This window comes from Aythya ferina (assembly GCF_964211825.1).
Source record: "Aythya ferina genome assembly, contig: HAP1_SCAFFOLD_669, whole genome shotgun sequence".
NCBI classification, from domain to species: domain Eukaryota; kingdom Metazoa; phylum Chordata; class Aves; order Anseriformes; family Anatidae; genus Aythya; species Aythya ferina.
Window position 1 is genome coordinate 16,255 of NW_028180991.1, and position 23,343 is coordinate 39,597.

Consider the following 23,343-nt stretch of genomic DNA (forward strand, 5'->3'; position numbering starts at 1 on the left):
AGAGAAAATCTGTGACTTCTGACCTCTCCTGCCTGTTAGAGCAGAAAAACCAGAGTTAAAATTGTTCCCTGAAAGGATCCATCTTTGAATGGGTAAATTTGTGCCAATCATACCTGTACTGGTATGGCCTTTCTTGGTGGAAATATTCACATTTTCTGTCTGTGTAGTGAGATATATATTTGTATAGCCCCAGCTGTAACCCTTCCTGGGAGTTGGCTACAAAACGACTGTTATTTGGTTGCTAGTTGTGTGTGATTTTTCCTGTGCATTGCATTCTGTGTTCCATGGCAATTGTCCCTGTTGCGGTCAGTAAGAGCTTGACCCAGCCCTGAATGCGTGGTGCCTTGGCAGCACGGCTGTGGGACCGTCTGTGGGGCAGTGGGGCGATAAGGTCTCCCTTGAGCCTGATCACACAGGAGGTCCTGTCTGTGCTTTGGTGAGCATTTCTTTTCATCCCCTGAATGGCAAAAAGTCACACAGACTAGGACTTTCACATCCCGTCAGGTGCCAGGGAGCTCCAGCCCGAAACTCTCCTGTCTCCAAAGTGCGCTTTTGCTTGACGTGGAATTGCTCTTGGAGAACCGCAAACGTCCCGAGTCCCGCAACCTGAAGAGCCTGCACACAGACAAGACAGAAAGGCTGACGAGGGAGTTCTTGAGAGACGGGAAAAGGGATGACTGTCAGAGCAGGGGGACACTGCTCTGTGCCCTGCCCGCTCCTGAGGGACAATGGGGCAAGGTGGGGCACTTTGGAAAGCTTTGGAGAAGAGCCGCATCCTCCGTTTCTTTCGTCACCCCCCTCCCAGGATTTGCCACCATCCCTTGGCTAGGGAACAGCCCAGAGGTTTCCAGCACACGGCTTAGGCCTGGGACTGATTATCCTAGGCACGGACCCAGGATAGTCCCCCATCTCTCTGCTCGCCCTCTCCACTCAGGCCGCAGGGCCTTGCTGGCTTGTGCCCGTGCTAGCAGTGTTGCATGTTGGCACGAAGCAGATGAGCTTTTTTCCCAAGAAGGGATGAGGCACAAAGCCTTCGTCCTGTCAGCCCCGTCTCACAGTCACAGCCAGGCCCAAGGCTGCCAGGCTGTCCCCGTGCCTGTGGCAGTGTGCCGCTCTGTCAAGCCACGAGGAGCATGGCAGGAGCACCCAGCCCTATTGCTTCTGCAATGAAATGGCCGCCTTTCTGCCCCTGCCGGGCTTCTCGTGCACTGGACACCACAAAGGAAAGGGAAGACGAGGTGCTGAGGCACAGGGAGCGAGCAACGCAACACCGGGGCCGGGCAGGGGGGCCCCGGGCACACCGCCCAGCTCCAGGGAGGAGTGGGAGGGAGGAGGGGGAGCGCTTGTGCCTGGCTGTGACTGTGAGATGGGGCTGACAGGACGAAGGCTTTGTGCCTCATCCCTTCTTGGGAGAAAAGTTCATCTGCTTCGTGCCAACATGCAACACTGCTAGGGCCTCGTGATGAAATGTGGCCTTCTGTCTTACATACCCTTGGATAAGCACAAGTCCAAGAGAAACAGAGTGCTGATCTTGCAAAAGAATGGTGTTGAGAGAGGGTTTGAAGGGTAAACCTTGAGACTCGGGTCTGGGAGATACGAGAATGGGGGGAGGCTTTTTTGAGATAACTGCTGACTATTGCACGAGACACAACTTTCTGACATTCGGCCCAGAGCCTCCTAAATCAGGAGAGGGGGGAAGCTGAAGAACGACCGAAGGACAAAGCCTGGGAGGAAGACTACGAGCCTTCAGTACGGGCGACCCCCAGAGGTGTAATACACAATAAATGTTTGTTCATTGTCTTTTGTATTATAAAAACAAGGAGTTCCGTTTGAGGAGCGGGAGTTGCGAAAGCTCCCTGCTGAAGTAAGGAGCTGTATAATGCTTGGCTAGACACTATGAAAATTGTTTTGCTTAATGTAACAAAAAAGAGAACCCCCTCCCCTTCTCTCCTTCTGCATCTCAGTTGCCTCTTTTGTTCAAAGACCCTGCTGCAAAGTTCACGGAACCATCTCCTGATAAGTTGCTAAACTAGTGTATCAACATCCTGCCTTCCTGTCTCACACTGGGCCAACATGACCAAATAAAAACAGAAGTTGAACCACAATGCCGAGGAAGACTACGGCCTTCATCTTCACGACCACCAGAGGGACAGAGACGACCCCCTAGCAACAGTGTGCGCAGTCGCAGAATATACCAGGATGTGCTGCGTAATCCCGGAATTACCAAGATATAAAAAGGGACCCTGGCGGGGGTGAGGTGCGCGCCGTTGGTGGAGCCGAGACTCCCCGGCCGCCCAGCGCTGTTTTGCTTGCTGTTGCTTACTCAAGAAATTCCTTTCTATTATCAATGCAATGCTCTCTGAAAATTAATTAAGGGGGCAACTTATAACAAGCCTGATCACACAGGAGGTCCTGTCCGTGCTTTGGTGAGCATTTCTTTTCATCCCCTAAATCGCAAAATGTCACAGACACTAGCGCAGACAAGGCGCTGCATTCAAGAGAAGCGACACAAGCAGTCTGGCTGTGCTCTTTATTTTCCATTCAGGGGTGGAAAGCGGGAGAGCTTCCCAGCCCCTTTGCTCTGAGCTCCGCTGCTGCCGTCCGCATTCCCGGCACCTTCCCCTCCGTTGCGGTACCAGCATCTAGCGCTAGGGAGTCAAAAGGAAAAGAGGATGATCAGGTTGTGTACAGGCTGAAGGCAGAGAAATCCTGCAGGCTTAGCTCGGGCCGTGCACGTAGGGGTCTGCTTCCCCTGCAGCTTCAAGGTTGCCGTCAGGTGCGACGGATGCCTCGTGCCCAAGCTCATGACAAGGTCCCCAGGGGTGCAGCTCATCAGCCTGGGGCTGAGGCAGGGGGAGCGGAGGGCCCCGGAACGGCCTCTCTGTCCCAGTGCTGCCCCCAGGGAAGGACGGGCCTTGCAGCAGCGGGAAGCACCGTCCCTGTCTGGAGATACTTACCAGGGGAGCCACAGCTGCTCTTGCCGCAGCCGCTTTTCCTCCGCAACAGTTTCGAACATCTTTTGTCGACGGCTATGCGGCTCCAGCCTTTTCAAAACTTGCAGTGCTCGTGGGGAAAGGTGGCTGCAACAGCAGGAGGAAGGGATCCCTCAGCCTCTGCCAGACGCCCCTTCTGCCTCTCCCCTCTTCCAGACCCTGCACCCACCCTGCCACGTGCACCCACCCTTTCGCCCTGTGATGAGTTTTAGGCCTTGGCGGTAACCAAGGTCCTGCCCGCTTTAGGAGAAAGCCAAGGGTGTCATAGGCAACCCCAGGACCCAGGGACCGGGCTGCTGGACATCTCCTGACATCGCTCAGCAGCTACTCGAGTGCCCCAGCACGTGAACGCAGCCGGCACACACTTACTCGAGCCTGTCCAGCTGGGCTGGTGCTCTCCACTCCTCTTCTGGGGTAGGGGTCGGAGCCTTCCTCCACCTCCTCCTGACCTCCTTGCTCTTGGGCTGGGCTGGGGGATGGGGAACCCAATCGTGTTGAGTGGTGACCTGGTGCAAGGAGAAGAGGCTCTCATCAGACAGGACTGGACACACGGGTGCTGTTTCCCAGAGGACCCCCGGAAAGGACCCTGCAGCAGGAGCTGGGAAGCAGGCGACTCGGCACTGCCGGCCCACGTCTGGCTGCTGCTTTGACCCCTCGCTTTCTGCTGACAGCCTCTCTTGCCCGCACAGGGAGGAGCGGGCAAAGCCCTGCCCTGCGCCCTGGTGCCCGTCCTGCTCCCACCACCCTGGGACCTGCCCCCCTCGGAGCCCTGGCGGGGAGGAGCGCTGCTGTTCTCAGCGGTGTTGGTCACTGCCAGTACCTGGGGTATCTCTTGGTCCTCCCCCCGAGACCAGGCTTCCCAAGCAGCCATTTCTGCCCGGGCTTGCTGTATTCGCTCTCGGTACAAGGGCCAAGAGCTCTTTTTTTGGTCCCACTGCGAGGACAGGTTCCAGGCCTCCTGGAGGAAAACAAACAGAAAACACAACAGCAGACAGGATTGGTCTCAGCTGTTGGACCGAAGACCTCTGCCATCACAGACCCACAAAGCCCTCATTCCTTTTCCATCCCCCTGGTCCAAATGAAGCGGCTCATGGCAACACGGGAGGCAGCAAGAGGCAGGGAAAGTGTCTCCCGAGGAAGAGGAGAAGGAGGTAACAAGCGTGAAAATGAACGCAGCCCAAGGGTCTGGCTTGGGATCGCTCCACACAAAGAGGCTTTAGTACAGTGCCAAACCGCGTGGTCATTGCAGCAAGGCAGAGCAGGTACCTGCGCCAATCTGCGAGAGGCTTCGGGAGCAGGGAGCGCAGTGCTGGTGGACTCGGCTCGAGGAGCTGGTTCCTGCCCGTCTGTCTTCGTCCTGGGGGAGCTGCCTGGACACGGGGGGAGCACACTGCAAACAGACACCGGGAGGCTGCGTGAGCCCGGGGGAATTCGGTCTCCAGTCCGCGCTCGCAAGCTGCGTCAGCCTCTGCAGCAGACGGCAGTTCCGCAGCGAATGGGTGTGGGACTGGCCGTGTTCGCTTCAGCAGAGACGGAGAGAGCCAACCGCCAAGCTGTGGCACCAGCTGCCTTCAGGAAGGCTCGGGATGCCCGTATCCAGGCCCTTTGTGGTGGCAGGAGGAGAGGAGCAGTGTCTTGTGCAAGGACAGGATCCTAGAGACACCAGTACGGCCCACCCGGGCTTATGGGTGGAAAGCAGATTATCTTATCTATATTATTATTAGCTGGGGAGCCAGCGACATCGGAGAACGCCATCAGGGAAGGAGGGCAGGCATGCCACCTCCCTCCCTCAGCACTCTCTTGTGTCTGCCATGAAGTCTGGCATATTTTTGGGAAAAAATGCCTGAAAGAAACGTTTCCACCTGCTATCACAGCTCCTTAGGCTGGAAGAAGCTGCGGGGGAGCTGGAAGAAACTGCAGGGGACGTTTGCTCCCACAGACAAAAAGACGGACTCCGTTGCAATGTGGGGGTCTCCTGAAGGGACAAGAGCTTCTGCAACAAGGCTCTGCATCCAGCTCCCCCAAGGATCAGGGCCCTGCTGGAAAATGAAGCTGGCGTGCCAGTCTCAGGCAAACGTGCTGCACGCTTGCCATCCGTGGAGAGAGCGGCTGCCTCCGGGACGGGTGTCAGGAGCCTTTCTGGTGGGTCCAAAGGGGACATCTCTCCTGTGTGGCTGCAAGTGGCTCCTTCCTCCTTTCCCCCAAGGGTCTCACCTGGTGGAAGGCTTCTTCTCCAGATCTTGCTGCCTCGTGTCTGGCTCCCAGCTTCTCACCGTGGGGAGGGAAAGCTTCCGCAGCTTGCCAGTACGGAACAATGAAACTAGGAAAGGAGGAAGCTCTTCAGAGCAGCCGCATGGGCACTGCCTTTTAAGCTGGTTGCAGTCAGCCAGCGTGGGGCAGGGACCACCCCCAGACAGCACGGACCCTTACCTCTTCTCATCCTGTACTCTCCTGCAGCTTCCTGCTGCGAGCTGGACGGCACTTTGGCCTCTGGCCTTGTCCTCACAGTCAGATGAAACCTGGCAAACAAAAGAGGACACGGGCTTGAAGAAGGCTGGCCTCCTACCCGTTGCAGCTTGCTGGCAGTAATCCTCCTGGTGTTGCACGGGGCATGGCATCCCTTTTAAGTCACGTTCACGCATGGGGTTTGTTGTCAAGCTTCCCGCAACACCAGAAAAGGTAGCCTAAATTCCCAGCAGCACGGGCACAAGAAGCACAACCGCAATGCCCCTCCTCTCCAGGTGAAGACACTCGTAGCCAAAAGTCAGCCTCAGTTAACCAGGACCCAGTCTCTCCAGGATTTAGCCCCGACTGGATGCTGAGCGTGGAGACCCGACCGCGCACCTTCCAAAGGAGGAGGTGGGAAGCCAAGGGCTGCGGAGGAAATGCACTCACCTTGGGAACATCTGCATCCCACGAGCGGTGGTCTCTCCACTCGAGGCAGTCGGGTGTGTCCGCCATATTCTCTGCAAAGAGACACAGACCTGCTGGTTGGGGTTCTGAGGCAGTTTTCTCAGGGCCCTCATTGACAGGAAGCAAACCTGTCTCCCAAGCCAAAAGAAAGCCTTCTCTCCAAAACCCTCCTCCAAAGCCTCTTCCATCAACCTTTGTTCTGCTCTGGAGGAGCATGGCAGAATATCGAGGCTGTACAGTAACGCTGCCAGGCCTTTTGCAGGGGCCAGCATCCAGACGCTCAGAAGAGCTCATGGAGAAAGCAGCTAAAGGGGCAGGCGTGGGGAAAGGCACCTGACTGGCCTGCCGTGTCCAGGCTGGCCAACAGCGGTCGGATTGATCACCCTTCCACAGGATTCCCAAAGAAACTGAAGTAGCCCTCAAAACATCACCAACTTACACTGTGGAGCACTGCAAAGAGGTCCGCAGCGCTCTCCAGACGTTTAACACAGTCCGGATAAAACTTCATGCACAGGAAATCATCTTCGCACGTCAAAACACCGATGTCCCTGAAGGCAAAGGGGACGTGCTCCTTGTTCCTCAGGAGGCAACAGTACAAGACGATGGTCTCCTTCACACACTCCTGCACCATGTACAGTGGTAAGGAGGTGGCTTCTGCTAGCTGCAGGTAGTTCAGCTGCTTCACCTTGATGTCATCTGCAAGGAGAAGCAACATCCTCAGCAACAAATCCTTACGGACATGGGGCAGGAAGAGGGGGGCTGCTGCCTTCTCACCAGGGAGGATCTCAGGGGGACAGTACATGTCCTCCACCCACGCCTCATCAATGTCCAGCTGGAAGAACGGTTTCCGAATCAAGAACTGCTTTTGCTTCACATGGAATTCCTCTTGGAGAACAGCAAAGGTCCCTAGTTGCGCAACCTGAATAGCCTGCACACAGACAAGACAGAAAGGCTGACAGGGGAGTTCTTGAGAGACGGGAAAAGGGATGACTGTCAGAGCAGGGGGACACTGCTCTGTGCCCTGCCCGCTCCTGAGGGACAATGGGGCAAGGTGGGGCACTTTGGAAAGCTTTGGAGAAGAGCCGCATCCTCCGTTTCTTTCATCAACTCCTCCCAGGATTTGCCACCATCCCTTGGCTAGGGAACAGCCCAGAGGTTTCCAGCACACAGCTTAGGCCTGGGACTGATTCCCTAGGCGTAGGCCTAAGCACACGGCTTAGGCCTGGGACTGATTCCCTAGGCCTAGGCCTAAACACACGGCTTAGGCCTGGGACTGATTCCCTAGGCCTAGGCCTAAACACACGGCTTAGGCCTGGGACTGATTATCCTAGGCACGGACCCAGGATATTCCCCCATCTCTCTGCTCGCCCTCTCCACTCAGGCCGCAGGGAAGAGTGAAGCCCTAGGGTGTGCCAAACCCCCGAGAAGCAGAGCAGATCTGGCCTTGGTTTCTCTCCCAGCTGGCCAGCAAGCTGCTCCGGGCACCCTGGGCAGTCTCAGTGTAGGGTAGGAATTGCTCTGCAGGGCCCAGGACACCAGCCCACCTTATCCTGCTCCAGCGCTTCCAGAATTTGTGCAGATACAGCATCCCAGACAGCCTCAGTCTCTGGAAAGCAAGGAAAAGACAGGTCAGGCTCCAGGCCAGCCAGCTCACCACCTCTTGGCAAGCACCGCACCCAGGCAAGGACACATGCAGGCATATGCGAGCCCCCCCAGAAAAACACCATGCGGGCATTCCTGGGACATTCCTGAGAGGCCTGTGGGAGCTGCAGGCCACACCAGTCTCTGGGACACCAGAGGTCTTTCCTCCCAGAGCCAGATCCCAAAGAGGCAGCAGCTCCCAGGGAAACCTGGCCCTGGATTGTCCCCATCACGAGGAGGCTGAGCCATGCCCAGAGGAGCCCTGGGGCTCAGAACAGGACCCATCATCAGGAACCAGGGGTCCTGGCTGCCCCATTGTCCCCTGAGCCCAGCAGGACCCTCAGGCAGGGCTCTCGCAGCAGCCACCAGCTCTGTCCAGCACCACCACCACCCCCCAGCCTGGGACCTGCAGCTTTGGACAGCTGACAGCCCCTGGGCCACCCTGTGGGAAGGGACTCCTGACACCCTTACCTTTGGGGGAGAGGCGTAGGAGCACTGGGAACTGGGAAACCAAATCAGGGTCGATGGTCACCCTCCAGCAGCCCTCCATCTCGCTTGCTGCTGGCCCTCAGCTCAGGACAAGGGATGCCCGCCCTGGCTCTTCAACCACAGCTCCTCTGCAAGGTGCGCCTGCTCCTCCGCCCGTCAGCGAGGGTCGCCCAGTGCAAGCTTGCTGCCTGCTAACCACACTCCTGGCCACAGAAGGACAGCGCTGGGGAGCACCCAAGCAGTGCCCAGCACGGACCAGGCCTTGCAGGGAAGTGCCAGCACTGCTGCTGCTCCAGTGCTTATATGCTGGTGATGCAGTCCATCCTTTTGTGACATCATCACGTGTCCTAATAAGCCTTATGACGTCAGCAGCATGGAGATGGCACAGCTCACGAGACAGACGAGAGATTTCCCTTCCTGTCCTGAGAAACAGTCACCTCCCTTCTGCCCAGTTCATTCCTAGCGGTTCCTGGCCCATCCACCAGGAGCATCTCCAAATGCTGACAAAGGCCACGGAATAAAGGAAGTGGAGTGCTGGAGAAGTCCCTGCTGTGTTCCTGCCCCAACACGCCTCTGCTTTTCCAGGAAGGTGGGGTTTGAGGCTTGTCCTAGGGCTGGGCCTTTTGCAAAAGACAGGGTAAAAGCTGTCTTCAGAGCACTGAAGTTTCTTGACACGCTTTGCCTGAGTCTTGAGAGTATGATTCATTCTGTCCACTCTGCCACTAGACTGGGATCTGTCTGTAAGGGCTATGCGGATCCCAACCAATCCCTAATAGTCTGCTTCTTTCAGTAACTGCCTTGGCTATCAATTGTGGACCTCTGTCCGATGGCGTTCCCAAAGGTGCCCCAAATCTCGGAATTCTTTCTTTTACCACAGCTTGTACTACTTCTCTCGCCTCCCTGGTACGACACTGAAAGGCCTCAGGCCAGCCTGCAGACAAATCCACGAGGACTAACAAATGCTTCAGCCCCCGTTTTCTAGGCAGTTCGCTAAAGTCAATCTGCCAATACTCTCCAGGTGCCTGCCCCTCAGCAGTGGATTTTTGTGTGTTTAGTGGATTATTTCTCCAACATATGTCACGCCTTTCTGTGACTGAGCGAGGAGCCTCCACCATGTTGCTGCGTATAAATGAGAGGGGTTTTGCCTCTCGGCAGAAGCCGTCCCCAGGCTCTCAGCATATTTAAGCAGCTACAGCTGCTTTTCTTTGTCTGAGACCCAGTCTCAGCTGATGAGGAAGTAATGGGACCAGCAAACCTTTCTGGCTGCAGCAGCTCGGGCCTGGCTGCCCTGGCCCTGGGGCAGGAGGAGCTGCCTGAAGACCCCCAGGGATGGCACGGAGGGGCTGCAAAGGGACTGCAGGCATTTACCTCCGACCACAAGGTCAGCCTGACTGGCTCTGCTCTGACCCTCACCCACAAGGGCTCCCCCACTCTGCTGCCCATCCCATAGAGGAGCTCCAAGCATCCAGACAGATCCTTCACATGGAGGGCAACCCCCTGTTGATCACCCCCGCCTGTCTCTTCTGGACAATCTGCCCCCATCCAGTGTAATACACAATAAATGTTTGTTCATTGTCTTTTGTATTATAAAAACAAGGAGTTCTGTTTGAGGAATGGGAGTTGTGAAAACTCCCTGCTGAAGTAAGGAGCTGTATAATGCTTTGCTAGACGCTATGAAAATTCTTTTGCTTAACGTAACAAAATCGAGAACCCCCTCCCCTTCTCTCCTTCTGCATCTCAGTAGCCTCTTTTGTTAAAAAACCACTGCTGCAAAGTTCATGTAACCATCTCCTGATAAGTTGTTAAACTAGTGTATCAACATCCTGCCTTCCTGTCTCACGCTGGGCCAACATGACCAAATAAAGAAAGAAGTTGAGCCACAACGCGGAGGAAGACTACGGCCTTCATCTTCACGACCACCAGAGGGACAGAGACGACCCCCTTAGCAACAGTGCGCGCAGTCGCAGAATACACCAGGATGTGCTGCGTAATCCCGGAATTACCAAGATATAAAAAGGGACCCTGGCGGGGGTGAGGTGCGCGCCGTTGGCGGAGCCGAGACTCCCCGGCCGCCCAGTGCTGTTTTGCTTGCTGTTGCTTACTCAATAAATTCCTTTCTATTATTAATGCAATGCTCTCTGAAAATTAATTAAGGGGGCAATTTATAACAAATTTGGTGCCGTGACTCGGATGAAGGCAATCTGATTGAAAGACCTTCGGAGGGGGCGCCCCGCTGATTTCAGCGGCCTTCGCTAGGACTGCTTTCATTCAAATCCTTCACCGACGAACCCTAAATTCGGCAGCAAGCAAATAAAGCCGGCAACCCCTAGTAATCTTTGTGCACGAAGACCGAACGAAGACTCAGGAGTGAGTAAGTATAGGCCGGTGATCCGTTCGGTTGGGGTTGGGTATCCTGGAGCGTAGCGTTGTGAGACGTCCAATTGCGGACGAAGCGAGTGTGGACCCCTCGGTAGTGCGGTTCCCACATCCCGCGAGGGACTGGGCCACGAAAAGGGGGAAGCGATTCGTGCGTGTGTGTGTGAAGGCGCTCCGGAAGATGGGACAGAAGAAGAGTAAGCCTTCTGGTCCCATGGGTGGGGTAACGTCTGATGTTAGGTTACCCCGGGATTAATGATTAAAAATTGGCAGGATTCCCCTTTTAGGCGGGGAAGGAATAAAGTAAAAATGATACATTATTGTGTTGAAGTTTGGGGTGGTAAACAGATTTGAGGAGACCACCTTTACTGGCCTGTATTTGGGTCCTTTGAAGATTGGGTTTGCCAGGCCCTAAATATTTATGTAAACTCAAAAGAACCTTTTAGTTTGGAAGAAAGTGAATATGCACATTTGTGGATCAGCTCGGAAACTCGAGCCAATTTATATCCTCTAAAAGAAAAAGGAGGGGATGGGAGGCACAAGATAAACCGAGAATTAGAGATTCCAGCCCCACTGCCTCCCTATATTCCACCACCCCCACCTGCAGCCCCTCCGACTCCCGGGCTTCCTAATCTGCAACCCCGGGGAGACTCTGATAGCAACTCTGATTCTAGCACTCAGGGACCAGTGACTAGGAATATGTGGCAGTCCCCATTAACTCCGGGGACGTCTGAGATTTTAAGAAAGAGACAGGAGGAGGGTAAGCGATCTTTAATGGCAACTGGCATAATGTTTGCAGCTGCTGAGGAATAATTCTAATTGGAATAATAACTGCACATTGTATATTGTATATATAAAAGCCCGGGCATTTTTGTTAAAGTGTTCTTTTATACATATGTTAATATGTTAATATGTAAATATAAGAACTGCCATTGAGGTGTATGTCTAAGGGAACAAAATTTGCCCAGGCATATTATCGGCTCATCAGGTTTAAATGTCCCCAGTGTAATTGTCTACAGGCAGTTAATTTACAGTGGTCTGTTTTTACTTGTGTATCTGTATATTGTGGATTTTGGAGGGATTGGGATTGACTAGTAAAGAGCTTCTAGGAAAACGGTGGAATATTAACCACTGTAGATTACAATAGGAAAAGTTCAAAGCAAAGAAATCCCGAGGAAAAGCCTCCTAGGATGTATACTAACACATTGGAGGGATATAGTGGGCTGAGAGGGTACAGAAAGTAAAAGAACTCTTATCAAATATTGTAATCAGTGGTGGCCACTTTATAAACTAGAGGATGGAGCGGAGTGGCCCCTAAATGGAACTACTAATTATAACACCATATTACAGTCAATGTTTTTGTGGAAAGAAGGAAAACAGGATGAAATGTTGTATATTGATGTTGTTTCAGCATCTTGGAGGGAAAAGGTACGGAATTAAGTTGGCCCCTGACTGAGCCTTTGATGTCGGCATTAGAAAAGTAAAGGCTAGAGAAAGATAAAGGAAGTGTTAAAAGGTTTGTTGAAAGTGTTAAAGGTATTCGAAGTTGAATGAGCAGGGAAAGGTGATGTAGGTATTATCTAAGTAACAGTCTAGAAGTTTTGGTATATTTGCATATTTGCTGTGGTGTTTGTTCAGTTTCCCAAGCATCGGGGAGGGGGGAACAGCCTGCTCCACCAGGGGCCTCTCCAGCGGCCGCAGGGGGGCTTCGGCTCCAGCGCCTGGAGCGCCTCCTCCCCCTCCTTCTGCACTGACTTTGGTGTCTGCGGGGGGGTTTCTCGCTCTCCCAGCCGCTGTTGAGCAGCAGGTTTTTGTTTGTTTCTTTGTTTGTTTGTTTGTTTTCGTGGATGTGCTCTCACAGAGGCACGGACTGTGTTGCTATGGCTTGGCTCTGGGCAGCAGTGGGCTCCTTTAGGGCCAGATGAAATTGTCCCTTATCTACCACGGGGAGGTTTCTGTTTTTGTTTTGTTTTGCTTTGTTTTGTTTTTTCACGGGGGCTGCCACTGCAGTTTCCCACTCCCACACCCCTCACACCCCCCGAACCTTGCCATCAAACCCAATACACTGGAGCAGCTAAGTCATTACTGACTTGTAAAGTATCAGGGATTAAATTAACTAATGAAACCCTAAATGTGATGGGGGTAGAAGGGACTGGGATAATAGTGCCACTTTTGGGGGATACCAAGCTGAGACTAGGGGATAAAATGATCACGGGGCAATTATTGTATGTATCCAAGGCAGAGACTAACTTGTTGGGAAGGGATTTGATGATTAAATTGGGCATTCAAATAGTAAATTGTTAGACTGGAATAACAGTGTTATTAATGGAGTGCTCTCTGGCCCTGAGAGCAAACATACATGGATATTCACCTCCGACTGGAAAGACCCTGAAATGGGGGCGGAAGCAACAATATAGGTGGACAATTTTACCTCAGGGGTTTACAGGGCCAACTATCTATTTGGGTAAATTCTAAAAAGATTTTGGAGTAATTACAACCTCCCAAGGAGGTATTAATGTTATAAATATGTGGATCATTTTAAGGAAAATCGATAATCCCTGATGGGAGAGAAATGCTGAATAAAGTGATAATGAGGCAAATATTAACTGTTTTACATCAGAAGAATCATTGGGAGGTGCAAGCAATGTGTGATGTTGTTCTAAGAAAGCATGTCTGTGTAGGAATATATACTTTAGGGAAGCACACATGCAGAGGATGTACTACTATATGTCAAAGGGTAAATAAAAAGGTCTTCTGTAACCTATCTAGAGGGGGACGGGAGCCAGGGCTTTGACCTTTCCAAAGTATACCGGTAGACTTTACTGAGTTACTTGTTTGTCCTAATTGACCACGTGACTGAATGGGTGTAAAGTTTTACTGCAAGGATTAAAGCAGGACTTAGAGACTGAGTGGGATTTTCACAGCCCCTGGCACCCCTCCTCTTCTGGAAAGGTAGAGCGAATGAATGGTGAAATTAAGAAACGACTAACAGAACTTGTGCTGGAAACTAAGGCTTTTTGGGTAAAATGCTTACCCCTTGCGCTGTTAAACATATGGATGCAGCCCAGAACTGATGTAGGAATTTCTCCTTTTGAAATGCTATATGGTATGCCCTATGACTCGGAATTGCCACTTGATCACCCTCAATTCTAATTAAGACTTGGAAAGAGACTTCTTTAACACCACGATGGGGAAGGCCCCTATGTTGTTTTGCTTACCACAGAAACGGCTATTCGAACTGCGCAGAAAGGATGGACGCATGCCAGCCGTGTGAAAGGACCAGTCCGGGAAGGTAAATGGGAGGCAGCTCCAGGCCCTGACGACTTGAAGCTGACACTAAGACGGACTCGATAAGTATTGTGTATTATCTGTGTATCGTGGGAAGGGGAGGAGGCCCTGTTTCAAAGGCTCCCTAGTAGGTTCCCCTGAAGAACACTGCTGCTGCCAAGAAGAACCAATACCTTGTAGTTCGCTGCAACCGAACTGACAAGCGAGGCAGAGAAGTGAAAACGGTGGGGGACGGAGGGGCCGATAATTTAGATGGGCTCCGACCACCTCCTACGATACATGGGAGTCAGTATCATCGTTTTGGTCAGCTATGGGTCTGTGCATCCCCACCAGCCTTTTAAATGGAGCTTAATCAGATGGGAGGATCAATTCATCATCCAGCAAACAACGACAGCGGGTGCTCCCAGTTTCCGCATCACATTATGTGACCTGGCGTCAGTGCAGCCATGCTTTAACCGATCAGGATTTTATTTCTGCCCAAGTTCTAACCCAGGAAAGGTGTACTGTAATTATCCAAACGCATATTATTGTGCATACTGGGGGTGTGAAACCATTGCTACGGACTGGACACTCGGGGCTGGTCGGAATAAATTCTTACAAGTGGGATATGGGCCGCAAGGTTGTAACTGACAAGTGGATCCCCGTTACAGGTGGCAAGGGCATGGTATAGGGTATACAGGAACCTTCCACGAAAATAAAGAAATTTGCAAGGTTCTATATATAAATATAACAAACTTGGACGATACTAGCTGGGTACTAGGAAAATGTCAGATTTTACGAACACGGAACAGATAGGGGAGGACTCATACTGATAAAAAGGAGGATGCTGATAGGCCCCAGGCAGTAGGACCAAATGAGGTATTGTCAGAAAATGTCCAGGGAATCCAGCCTGTGGAAAATACTACAGTGCCAACCCTCGGCAGCCCTACAAGCTCAGGTAAAGCCGAGAATGATAACATAGCTGAGAATAACATATGGGGGGGTCATGAATGCTAGCTACCAATTATTAAACAAAACAAACCCAAATGTAACAAAACACTGTTGATCATGCTTTAGTATAAGGCCTTCATATTATGATGCTACTGGGGATCCTGGGGAGCCCACCCGCACAAACAAGAACAGCCCTCTACATTGCAGTTGGGGAAAAGACATAAGGGTAACACTAACACAAGTCACTGGAGGTGGTAGGTGTGTGGGCACGGTTCCTAGTGGGAAGTGTCACCTATGTAACACCATGGAGAATGGAAAACAATCAACCGAGTGGCTAATCCCAGCCAACAACGCTAGGTGGGTTTGTTCGTGAGTGGGCGTAACTCCTTGTCTATCACTAAAACTCTTTAATGCGTCTCGTGATTTTTGTATACAGGTGATAATTATACCAAGGATTCTATACCACCCTGAGGATTGTATGTATACCCAGCACACAGTGGCAAGTTATCATCTGGAAAGACGGGAACCATTCACGGCTCTAACTTTGGCCACCCTAATAATCCTGGGAGGAGCTGGAGTGGGGACCAGGGTAGCCTCATTGGTTAAACAAAATCAAGAATTTACTTCCTTACGCGTTGCTGTGGACGAGGACCTGACCCAAATGGAACAATCCATCTCGGCCCTGGAAAATCTATCAGGTCACTTTCAGAGGTAGTGTTACAAAATCGTAGGGGATTAGATTTGGTATTTTTCAACAGGACGGGCTGTTTGCAGCCCTGAAAGAGGAATGCTGTGTATGCTGATCACACTGGAGTGGTAAGAGATACAATGGCAAGACCCAGAGAAGGGTTGGAAAAAAGGAAACGGGAGAATGAAGCCCGACAGAGCTGGTACGAATCTTGGTTTAATTATTCACCTTGGCTTACTACTTTATTATCAACAATAGCAGGACCTTTGTTGTTATTAATAATAGCACTAACTTTTGGACCATGTATTTTTAATAAATTGATTGCGATTGTAAAGGGATGTTTAGAAGCGGCACATCTAATGCTCATACATGCCAAATACGAGCCAATAAGTGCCAACAAAGGAATCAAGGAAACATTAGTTCTTAGTAGCCAGGCATTGCAGAGATTCAATGAACAAAATGAGTAACTAAAAGAAAAAGGAGGGATTGTAATACACAATAAATGTTTGTTCATTGTCTTTTGTATTATAAAAACAAGGAGTTCTGTTTGAGGAATGGGAGTTGTGAAAACTCCCTGCTGAAGTAAGGAGCTGTATAATGCTTTGCTAGACGCTATGAAAATTCTTTTGCTTAATGTAACAAAATCGAGAACCCCCTCCCCTTCTCTCCTTCTGCATCTCAGTAGCCTCTTTTGTTAAAAAACCACTGCTGCAAAGTTCATGTAACCATCTCCTGATAAGTTGTTAAACTAGTGTATCAACATCTTGCCTTCCTATCTCACGCTGGGCCAACATGACCAAATAAAAAAAGAAGTTGAACCACAATGCCGAGGAAGACTACGGCCTTCATCTTCACGACCACCAGAGGGACAGAGACGACCCCCTAGCAACAGTGCGCGCAGTCGCAGAATACACCAGGATGTGCTGCGTAATCCCGGAATTACCAAGATATAAAAAGGGACCCTGGCGGGGGTGAGGTGCGCGCCGTTGGCGGAGCCGAGACTCCCCGGCCGCCCAGCGCTGTTTTGCTTGCTGTTGCTTACTCAATAAATTCCTTTCTATTATTAATGCAATGCTCTCTGAAAATTAATTAAGGGGGCAATTTATAACATCCAGCACAGCACCCCAAGCTGAGGGACCTGTCCCCCCACACCTCAGCAGCTCTGCCATCAATGTCCCAGCCCTGTGACAGCAGGTGGGGATCCAGCTCCTCCTGCCTGTGCCCCAGGCTGAGGGCATTGGGGCACATCTGGGCTGCAGCACCTCAGCTGTGGCACAAGGGCCAAACTCAGACTTGTCCCAGACCTTGTGCCAAGAGCCTGGGCATGAAGAGGCTTTCCTTCACAGCAGATATGCTACCGTGGATGGCAGATGGCCATACGAAGATGAAATGAGGGGTCTGAAGCACAGTATGCCCTGGTGTTCCTGAGGCCAGAAGGAAACAGGCCTGGGCTGTGCTGCCCTGACAGCAGAGGGCCTTTGTGGTGTTGGTGCAGCCCTGAGGGCCCGTGCTGGAGCTGGGGCTGATCTCCAGGCAGGAGAAGGGGCTGCTGATTTCCCTTGATGTCCTCCATTTCCATTAATGATCCTGGAGATGAGAAAAGGAGATCACCTGCAGGAGCCCATGTTATGCACACCTAAACTGAGTGCAGAGGAATCCCAGGTCCCGTGGGTTTGTGGCAGGCATGGGAGGGATCTGAGTCCCATTCCAGCCCCAGGACAAAAACCCAGCATGAGATGTTTTAACTGACTCTGCTGAATCCTTTCCTTAAGCAGGGGGTTAAAGGAGCTACTTCTATGACCTTATCTGGGTGTCCCACCATCAGCTGATGTGAGAAGAGGTGATTGGTACAGATAATTGTTTTTTGGGCTAGGAGAAATGATCCTGCTGTCAAGAAGTGTGTGTGCCAGGGGAGGGAGGGAAGCCCAGGGATCCCTTCAGGCTGTTTGCCAGCAGGTTCCCCTGCAGCCCCAGGGCCATGTGCAGGGAGCCTGGTGGGGGGCAGAGCAAGGGAGGCCTTGGGCTGGGCCTCTGCTGCTGAGCTGGGCCGGGCTCCTGGGCCCAAGGGGAGCTCCTGGCAAGCGGGCAGCGCTGCAGAGAGACAGCTCTGCCCAGGAGCAGCTCCTCTGCACAGCGCAGCAGGGCTGGGGGCACTGCCTGCAGAGACACAGTGCTTAAAGGCAGGCAGCAGTGGCAGGATGCACGGAGCTCCCTGCGGGAGAAGACTTTGCAGCCCTGCACCCGGTAAGTCTGTGGCTGGAGGGCAATGCAGCCACAGTTCGTGGAGGCAGGAGAAGCCGGGGGTGCAGGCAGGGGTGTCCAGGGCTGTGGTGCAGAGCAGGGTCCCTGCTGTGCCCCAGGGGCTGTGTGGCGGGGCAGGGCCTCTGCCGCCTGCCAGGCTCAGCACTCAGCCTGCCCGGGGAGCTGCCCAGGGCGCTGCGGGGAGAAGCTGCGGGTGGCAGCCTGCTCACAGACACACAGCACAACTGGGTGTATAAAAGGGGACTTAGCAAGAGCTGTGTTAAGGGAAGGGATTTCAGTGTCAGTCTCAGCTTTCCTGAGACTCCTGACCTTTCAATTTTGTCTTATCTGGCTCAGTGGAAATAGAAATAAATACCGTTATTTCCAAGATTAGTCTGACACTCCTAATCCATCCCATGGAAAGTTACAAGGACCCCCAGCAAGTCCCTTTCCTGCCCCTCAGCTCATAGAAAGCTCCACCACCACATGGGCAGTGTCAGCAGGGTCTGTGTGCCCTGGTTTCTAGGACGTGCCCCCAGCGAGCTGCCCCTGGGCAGAGCCCTGCTGCCAGGAGGTGTCTGCAGGGCAGAGCTGAGCACCCAGCTCTGATGGGGTGGGATGGGGGCTGTGAGCTGCAGGCAGGAGGCGTGGGGACAGAGACCCAGCTGCAGGCAGGGCCAGCTGCAGGCAGCAGAGCCATGGGCAGGGAGTGAGAGGGAGCTGCTCCCAGAAAGTCAGTGGCAGAGCGATTTGGGCACCTCCGTGCCATCCCTGCACTGCTGATGCCTTCCACAGTACAACCCTTGGTCTCTTCCCCTTCCCCAGCATAGACCACTAGAGATATTTGCATGGGAATTTGTTCATGACATGCCTTTGGAGTCAGTGGTATAGGGGATAACTCAGATGAAGCTAAGGTACGGATGCTGCATGTTACATAATGCAGATACATTAAAGGAGGAAAAGCCTCCATGTCCCCTCATGACAAGTAGGGTTGTGGAAATGCTGTGTGTGGGGCTGTGAATGAGATCACTCTGTCTTCAGGTCTCCCCATTTTTAGAGCATTCAAAACTTTTCCTGCAAGGGTTCTACTGGGCTGCACGCTGCCCCCCTCCAGGGCACAGCTCTGCCATAGCAGCTCTGTGCTATGCATGGAGAACACACCTACAGGCTAAGGGCGTGTTAATGCTGCTGGATATCAATATGTGGTAGCTGCAGTGATCCTCTGTAACCCTTGCTAGGTGTGGAGAACTGAGATTGTCCTCAAGAGGTGAGGAGATTGGAGTTTTGCATTTCAAAACTGGATTCCTCTGTTCTGTCCCAATTCTTCTCAGGGGAACACCTGAGCATGATATCTTCTAAACCAAAGCGGTGCGAGCCGGGGGCAGCTGTGACCAGGACTGAGGGACAGGATGGCTGCCCTCACTCTGCTCTAAGGGATAGAGCGCTTCCATCTCTGAACACACAAGATTTCATTTGGAGTGCAGCAGAAACACCAAGGACTTCCAGAGGTCCCTGCTCCCAGCAGCAACCTCTGGTAGCACCAACCACAACTCTAGCAAGGCAGCTGCAGCAGAGGTTTTCCTGAAAGGACAGCATCACTTTTGAGGTTTAAAAAAGAAATAAAAGACATTTTGCTCACAGAATACAGCCTAACATTTTTCTGCATTTTCCTCCTCAGACTGGTCCCCGTGCCCAGAGGAATCAAATGCCCAACAGCAGCTCCATCACCAAGTTCCTCCTCCTGCCATTCGCAGACACACAGGACTTGCAGCTCCTGCACTTTGCGCTCTTCCTGGGCATCTACCTGGCTGCCCTCCTGGGCAACGGCCTCATCCTCACCGCCATAGCCTGCGACCACCGCCTCCACACCCCCATGTACTTCTTCCTCCTCAACCTCGCCCTCCTCGACCTGGGCTGCATCTCCACCACTGTCCCCAAAGCCATGGCCAATTCCCTCTGGGACACCAGGGCCATCTCCTACACAGGATGTGTTGCACAGGTCTTTCTGTTTCTTTTCTTGATATCAGCAGAGATTTTTCTTCTCACCATCATGGCCTAAGACCGCTACGTTGCCATCTGCAAGCCCCTGCACTACGGGACCCTCCTGGGCAGCAGAGCTTGTGCCCAGATGGCAGCAGCTGCCTGGGGCAGTGGGGCTCTCTATGCTCTGCTGCACACAGCCAATACATTTTCCCTGCCCCTCTGCGGAGGAAATGCTGTGGACCAGTTCTTCTGTGAAGTCCCCCAGATCCTCAAGCTCTCCTGCTCACAGTCCTACCTCAGGCATGTTTGGGTACTTATGATTGGTGTCCCTTTAGCATCCATGTGCTTTTTTTTCATTCTTTTTTCCTATGTGCAGGTCTTCAGGGCCGTGCTGAGGATGCCCTCAGAGCAGGGCTGGCACAAAATCTTTTCCACGTGCCTCCCTCACCTGTTTGTGGTCTCCCTGTTTCTCAGCACTGCCATGTTTGCCTACCTGAAGCCTCCCTCCATCTCTTCACCTTCCCTGAACCTGATGATGGCAGTTCTGTACTCAGTGGTACCCCCAACAGTGAACCCCCTCATCTACAGCATGAGAAACAATGAGCTCAGGAGTGCTATTAGGAAACTGATTCCGTGGATTTTTTTTAAGATTCATATTTTTTTCCTCTTTCTCCACAAATGACTTCCTTTTTTTTTTCCCTTGCAGGCCTGATAATTACTTTCATTCTCATTATGTTATAATAATCTTCAGTGTCATTTCCATTTGTTACACTCCTAGAAAGGTATTTTATTCATCCTGCATCTCCTGAGTATTAAACTGCTCTGTTTACTCTGCACATCCTTTGCCTCCCTGCGTGCCAGCACTGTACATCAGCACTGACTCTCTCTTAGCATCTCCTTAATTAAACAGCATCTCTCCAATGCACTGCCTGAAATCCTGCCTCTTCTTTCAAAGCTGGTGTCGCGTTAAGGGGTGTAGCTGATTAACCGTTACGGGCCCGGTCAGATTCAGGATACTGAACCAGTCGGACATTCACCAAAAACACATTAACGGCCTGGGGGTCCAGTCAGACATTCACCAAAAACGCATTAACGGCCTGGGGGTCCATTCAGACATTCACCAAAAACGCATTAACCATCTGGGGGTCCGCTCGGACATTCACCAAAAATGCATTAACCGCCTGGGGGTCTGGTTAGATTCAGAACACTGAACTATCACGGATAACCACCCTCACCCTCGTTGCACTCAATGAGAGTTATCACAATGCAATCAAGTATGGTTTATTACAGCAACAGATAATCAGGTTCTTTTGGATTGCCGGCGATAGTGACTGTCTGCAAAAGCAAGCTAGTATGCATAAAATACACAGGTGTTATAGGTGTTATAGATGTTATAGATGTTATAGATGTTGCATATGTTACAGATGTTATAGATGTTACAGGTGTTATAAACGCGTTAAAAAGGATCAGAGACTCTATAGAGATTTATAAGCAAGTATTTAGATCTCACCCAAAGGCGTCCCAATGGGGGGGAAGAGAGGCTCAGCCCGTCGACTGATCCCAGGAGTCAGGAGGTCCTAAGGATGTTGTCCTCGGGATGGTATCTCCCCTGACGGTGGTATCTTCCCTAACATCCCCTTTCTCTTGGGCCAATTTATATTATTTTCTATCTTTTAGGTGGAGCTTGAGTGGCTCTAGTCAAGCATATCTTAGTTATGATTGGTGTAAAGTTTTCCCGTCTCCGTTTAAAGTAATAGGCTCCGAGGAATTCAGAGCGCATGCTCAGTGAGGGGTGGTCGCACCTTGGAGGCGGGTAGCTTTTGGGATGGAGGTGTGTTTTGGTATTATAATGATATTATAATGAGCAAAAAGTACACTAGGGTACAGCATTTGTCAAAACATGACAGGTCTTTGGCTTAGGGTGGCAAAAAGTGCAGCTTTGTGCACAAGAACAATCGAGGTCCCATCTGATTACAGAGCCTAGCCGTGGTGTCTCCACTCCACTCTACGCTCCGTGCTGTTCCTTAGAGCTAGCACACCAAGTTTCCCCAGCGCGATAGCATCTAAGGCTGGGAGCCTAGGGAACGCTCAGATAAAGCAGTTATGCCCTACCCTGAAAGCCTCTTCAATGCTGTACCTTTTCCTTAAAAATGTGAATGTTAGTTTTATTTTCCTAGTTACTTCAGGCATTTACACCACAGCTGGTACCAGCAATAGGTATGAGCAGTGTGGTGGTTTCTCACTGATGGGGAGCTAATATACTACTCTTTCACTCTGGCTTCTGAAAATAACAGACAGAGAAAATAGAGTCAAAGAGGTCTCCAGTGTTTATTCAAGGAACAGGCAGATCACTCATCAATTGCTGTTACGGGCTTAACACACTTTGTAGAGAGATTACGATGATTTGTCGAGCATTGCTAACAGGCTGGATCCATAGCCGCAGCCCCATAGAATCATTAAGGTTGGAAAAGCAGGCGCTGATGTGCTGAAGGCAGAGCAAGGGGTGACAACAGCCAACCCCCTGATGGTATAAAAGCAGTCCCTAAGGAGCGACCCAGGACAGACTTTGGCAGTTAGTGCAGGCAGTTTGCGTGGGGCAGTTCAGGCAGGGCAGGGAGGAGCGTGGGGAGGATCCTCTCCTCCCTTTCCCACCTCCGTTTCTCTTCCTTTCCTCTCCTTGGGGATCTCTGCCTTTTAAACTTATAACTCACCACGGTGGGCACCCATCACAGTGTCTGGGCCAGGGCAGCAACACAAAATGAGGGGACACGGCCTCTCTGGGATCATGTGGGCACCCAGGTGGATCCCCTGAGGGGTGAAGTGGCAGTCCAGACTGGAGACCGCAGGGAGCTCCAGAATCTGGAGGCCCCTGGGTCCTGAGGGAAGAGAGGGCTGTCATGGGTGCAGATGTGCCCTGCTCATGGAACTGCTTGAGCAGATGGCTGGGCTGCAGTGAGAAAGCAGCAGCCTGAGGGGCTCCTTGGAGTGTCTGAGGGAGACGGCTAGGAGGTGTCAACCTGCCCCTTCTGAAGCCCAGCAGCCCCCTCCGAAGTCCCTGCAAGGGGTAGTAGTTGATCCAGCTGCTCACCTGCAGGACAGAGGGCTCAATCACCCACAAGAGGAAAGGGGCTGGACCCTCATCTCAGCTCGAAGCGGAAGGAGGCATCTGCCCCCAACACCCATGGTGCCACCAACTCCCACAGTGTCCTTGGGTGATAGATTTGAGGCTCTTGGGCAAGAGAAAGGAAAAGGATGATGGTCCGGACAATAGTTGTAACCCGGGCCCCAAGAAGCATGTCAAGGATGAGGGAAGTACCAAGCATAGGGAGCGGGGCTGGACAGGATGCTGCATCAAAACGAGTGCCACAAAAAAAAGGGTGGAGAGTCTTACTGATTGGAGACTCCTTGCTGGGGGGCACTGAGGCTCCTGTCTGCCGCCTGGATAACCTCTCCAGAGAGGTGTGTTGTCTGCCTGAAGCATGTGTCAGAGACGTTAGGAAGGCTCTGCCACAACTCATTAAACCAGAGGACTACTATTCTCTTATTGTCGTTCAGGCTGGGTGCCAGGAAGCTGCAACAAGAAAAATGAGTAACATTAAAAAGGACTTTGGGAAGGATGTTGAAGGGATCCGGCGTTCAGGCAGCGTTCTCATCTGTCTGCTCGATGGGTGACTGGGACCCAGAAAGAAGGAGAAGAACGGGACAGGTAAATGGCTAGCTGAGGGGGTGGTGTCCGGAGCAAGGCTTTAGGTATTTTGATCTTGGGCAGGCCTTTGAGAAGTCAGGTATGTGGGCTCCTGA

The 23,343-nt window shown here is 52.0% G+C and overlaps 2 protein-coding genes and 1 long non-coding RNA gene across 4 annotated transcripts; 2 read left to right on the forward strand and 1 right to left on the reverse strand.

The window, feature by feature from the left end:
• Window positions 1-2,481: 2,481 nt before the first annotated feature.
• Window positions 2,482-6,580, reverse strand: LOC311429334 (uncharacterized protein). The gene is made up of 9 exons (XM_084540427.1): window positions 6,346-6,580; window positions 5,889-5,959; window positions 5,424-5,512; window positions 5,208-5,313; window positions 4,260-4,383; window positions 3,814-3,951; window positions 3,363-3,499; window positions 2,958-3,080; window positions 2,482-2,648 (listed from the first exon to the last, which is right to left on the reverse strand). The coding sequence occupies exons 1-9, from the start codon at window positions 6,535-6,537 to the stop codon at window positions 2,531-2,533; spliced, it is 1,098 nt and encodes a 365-aa protein (XP_084396553.1). The 5' UTR covers window positions 6,538-6,580; the 3' UTR covers window positions 2,482-2,530.
• Window positions 6,581-9,899: 3,319 nt separating this feature from the next.
• Window positions 9,900-16,385, forward strand: LOC311429333. The gene is made up of 3 exons (XR_014688224.1): window positions 9,900-10,067; window positions 10,191-10,407; window positions 15,067-16,385. It is a non-coding gene; the product is annotated as an uncharacterized lncRNA (long non-coding RNA).
• Window positions 16,386-17,382: 997 nt separating this feature from the next.
• Window positions 17,383-20,382, forward strand: LOC311429337 (olfactory receptor 14I1-like). 2 transcript variants are annotated; one of them, XM_084540429.1, is made up of 3 exons: window positions 17,425-17,562; window positions 19,238-19,558; window positions 20,249-20,382. In XM_084540429.1, exons 2-3 carry the CDS (start codon window positions 19,265-19,267, stop codon window positions 20,252-20,254), a joined length of 300 nt encoding a protein of 99 aa, XP_084396555.1. In that variant the 5' UTR covers window positions 17,425-17,562; window positions 19,238-19,264; the 3' UTR covers window positions 20,255-20,382. The 2 variants fall into 2 exon arrangements, 1 of the variants encoding a protein (XP_084396555.1); XR_014688226.1 differs by lacking the exons at window positions 19,238-19,558; window positions 20,249-20,382 and adding an exon at window positions 18,891-19,199 and having other exon boundaries at window positions 17,383-17,562.
• The last annotated feature ends 2,961 nt before the right edge of the window (window positions 20,383-23,343 follow it).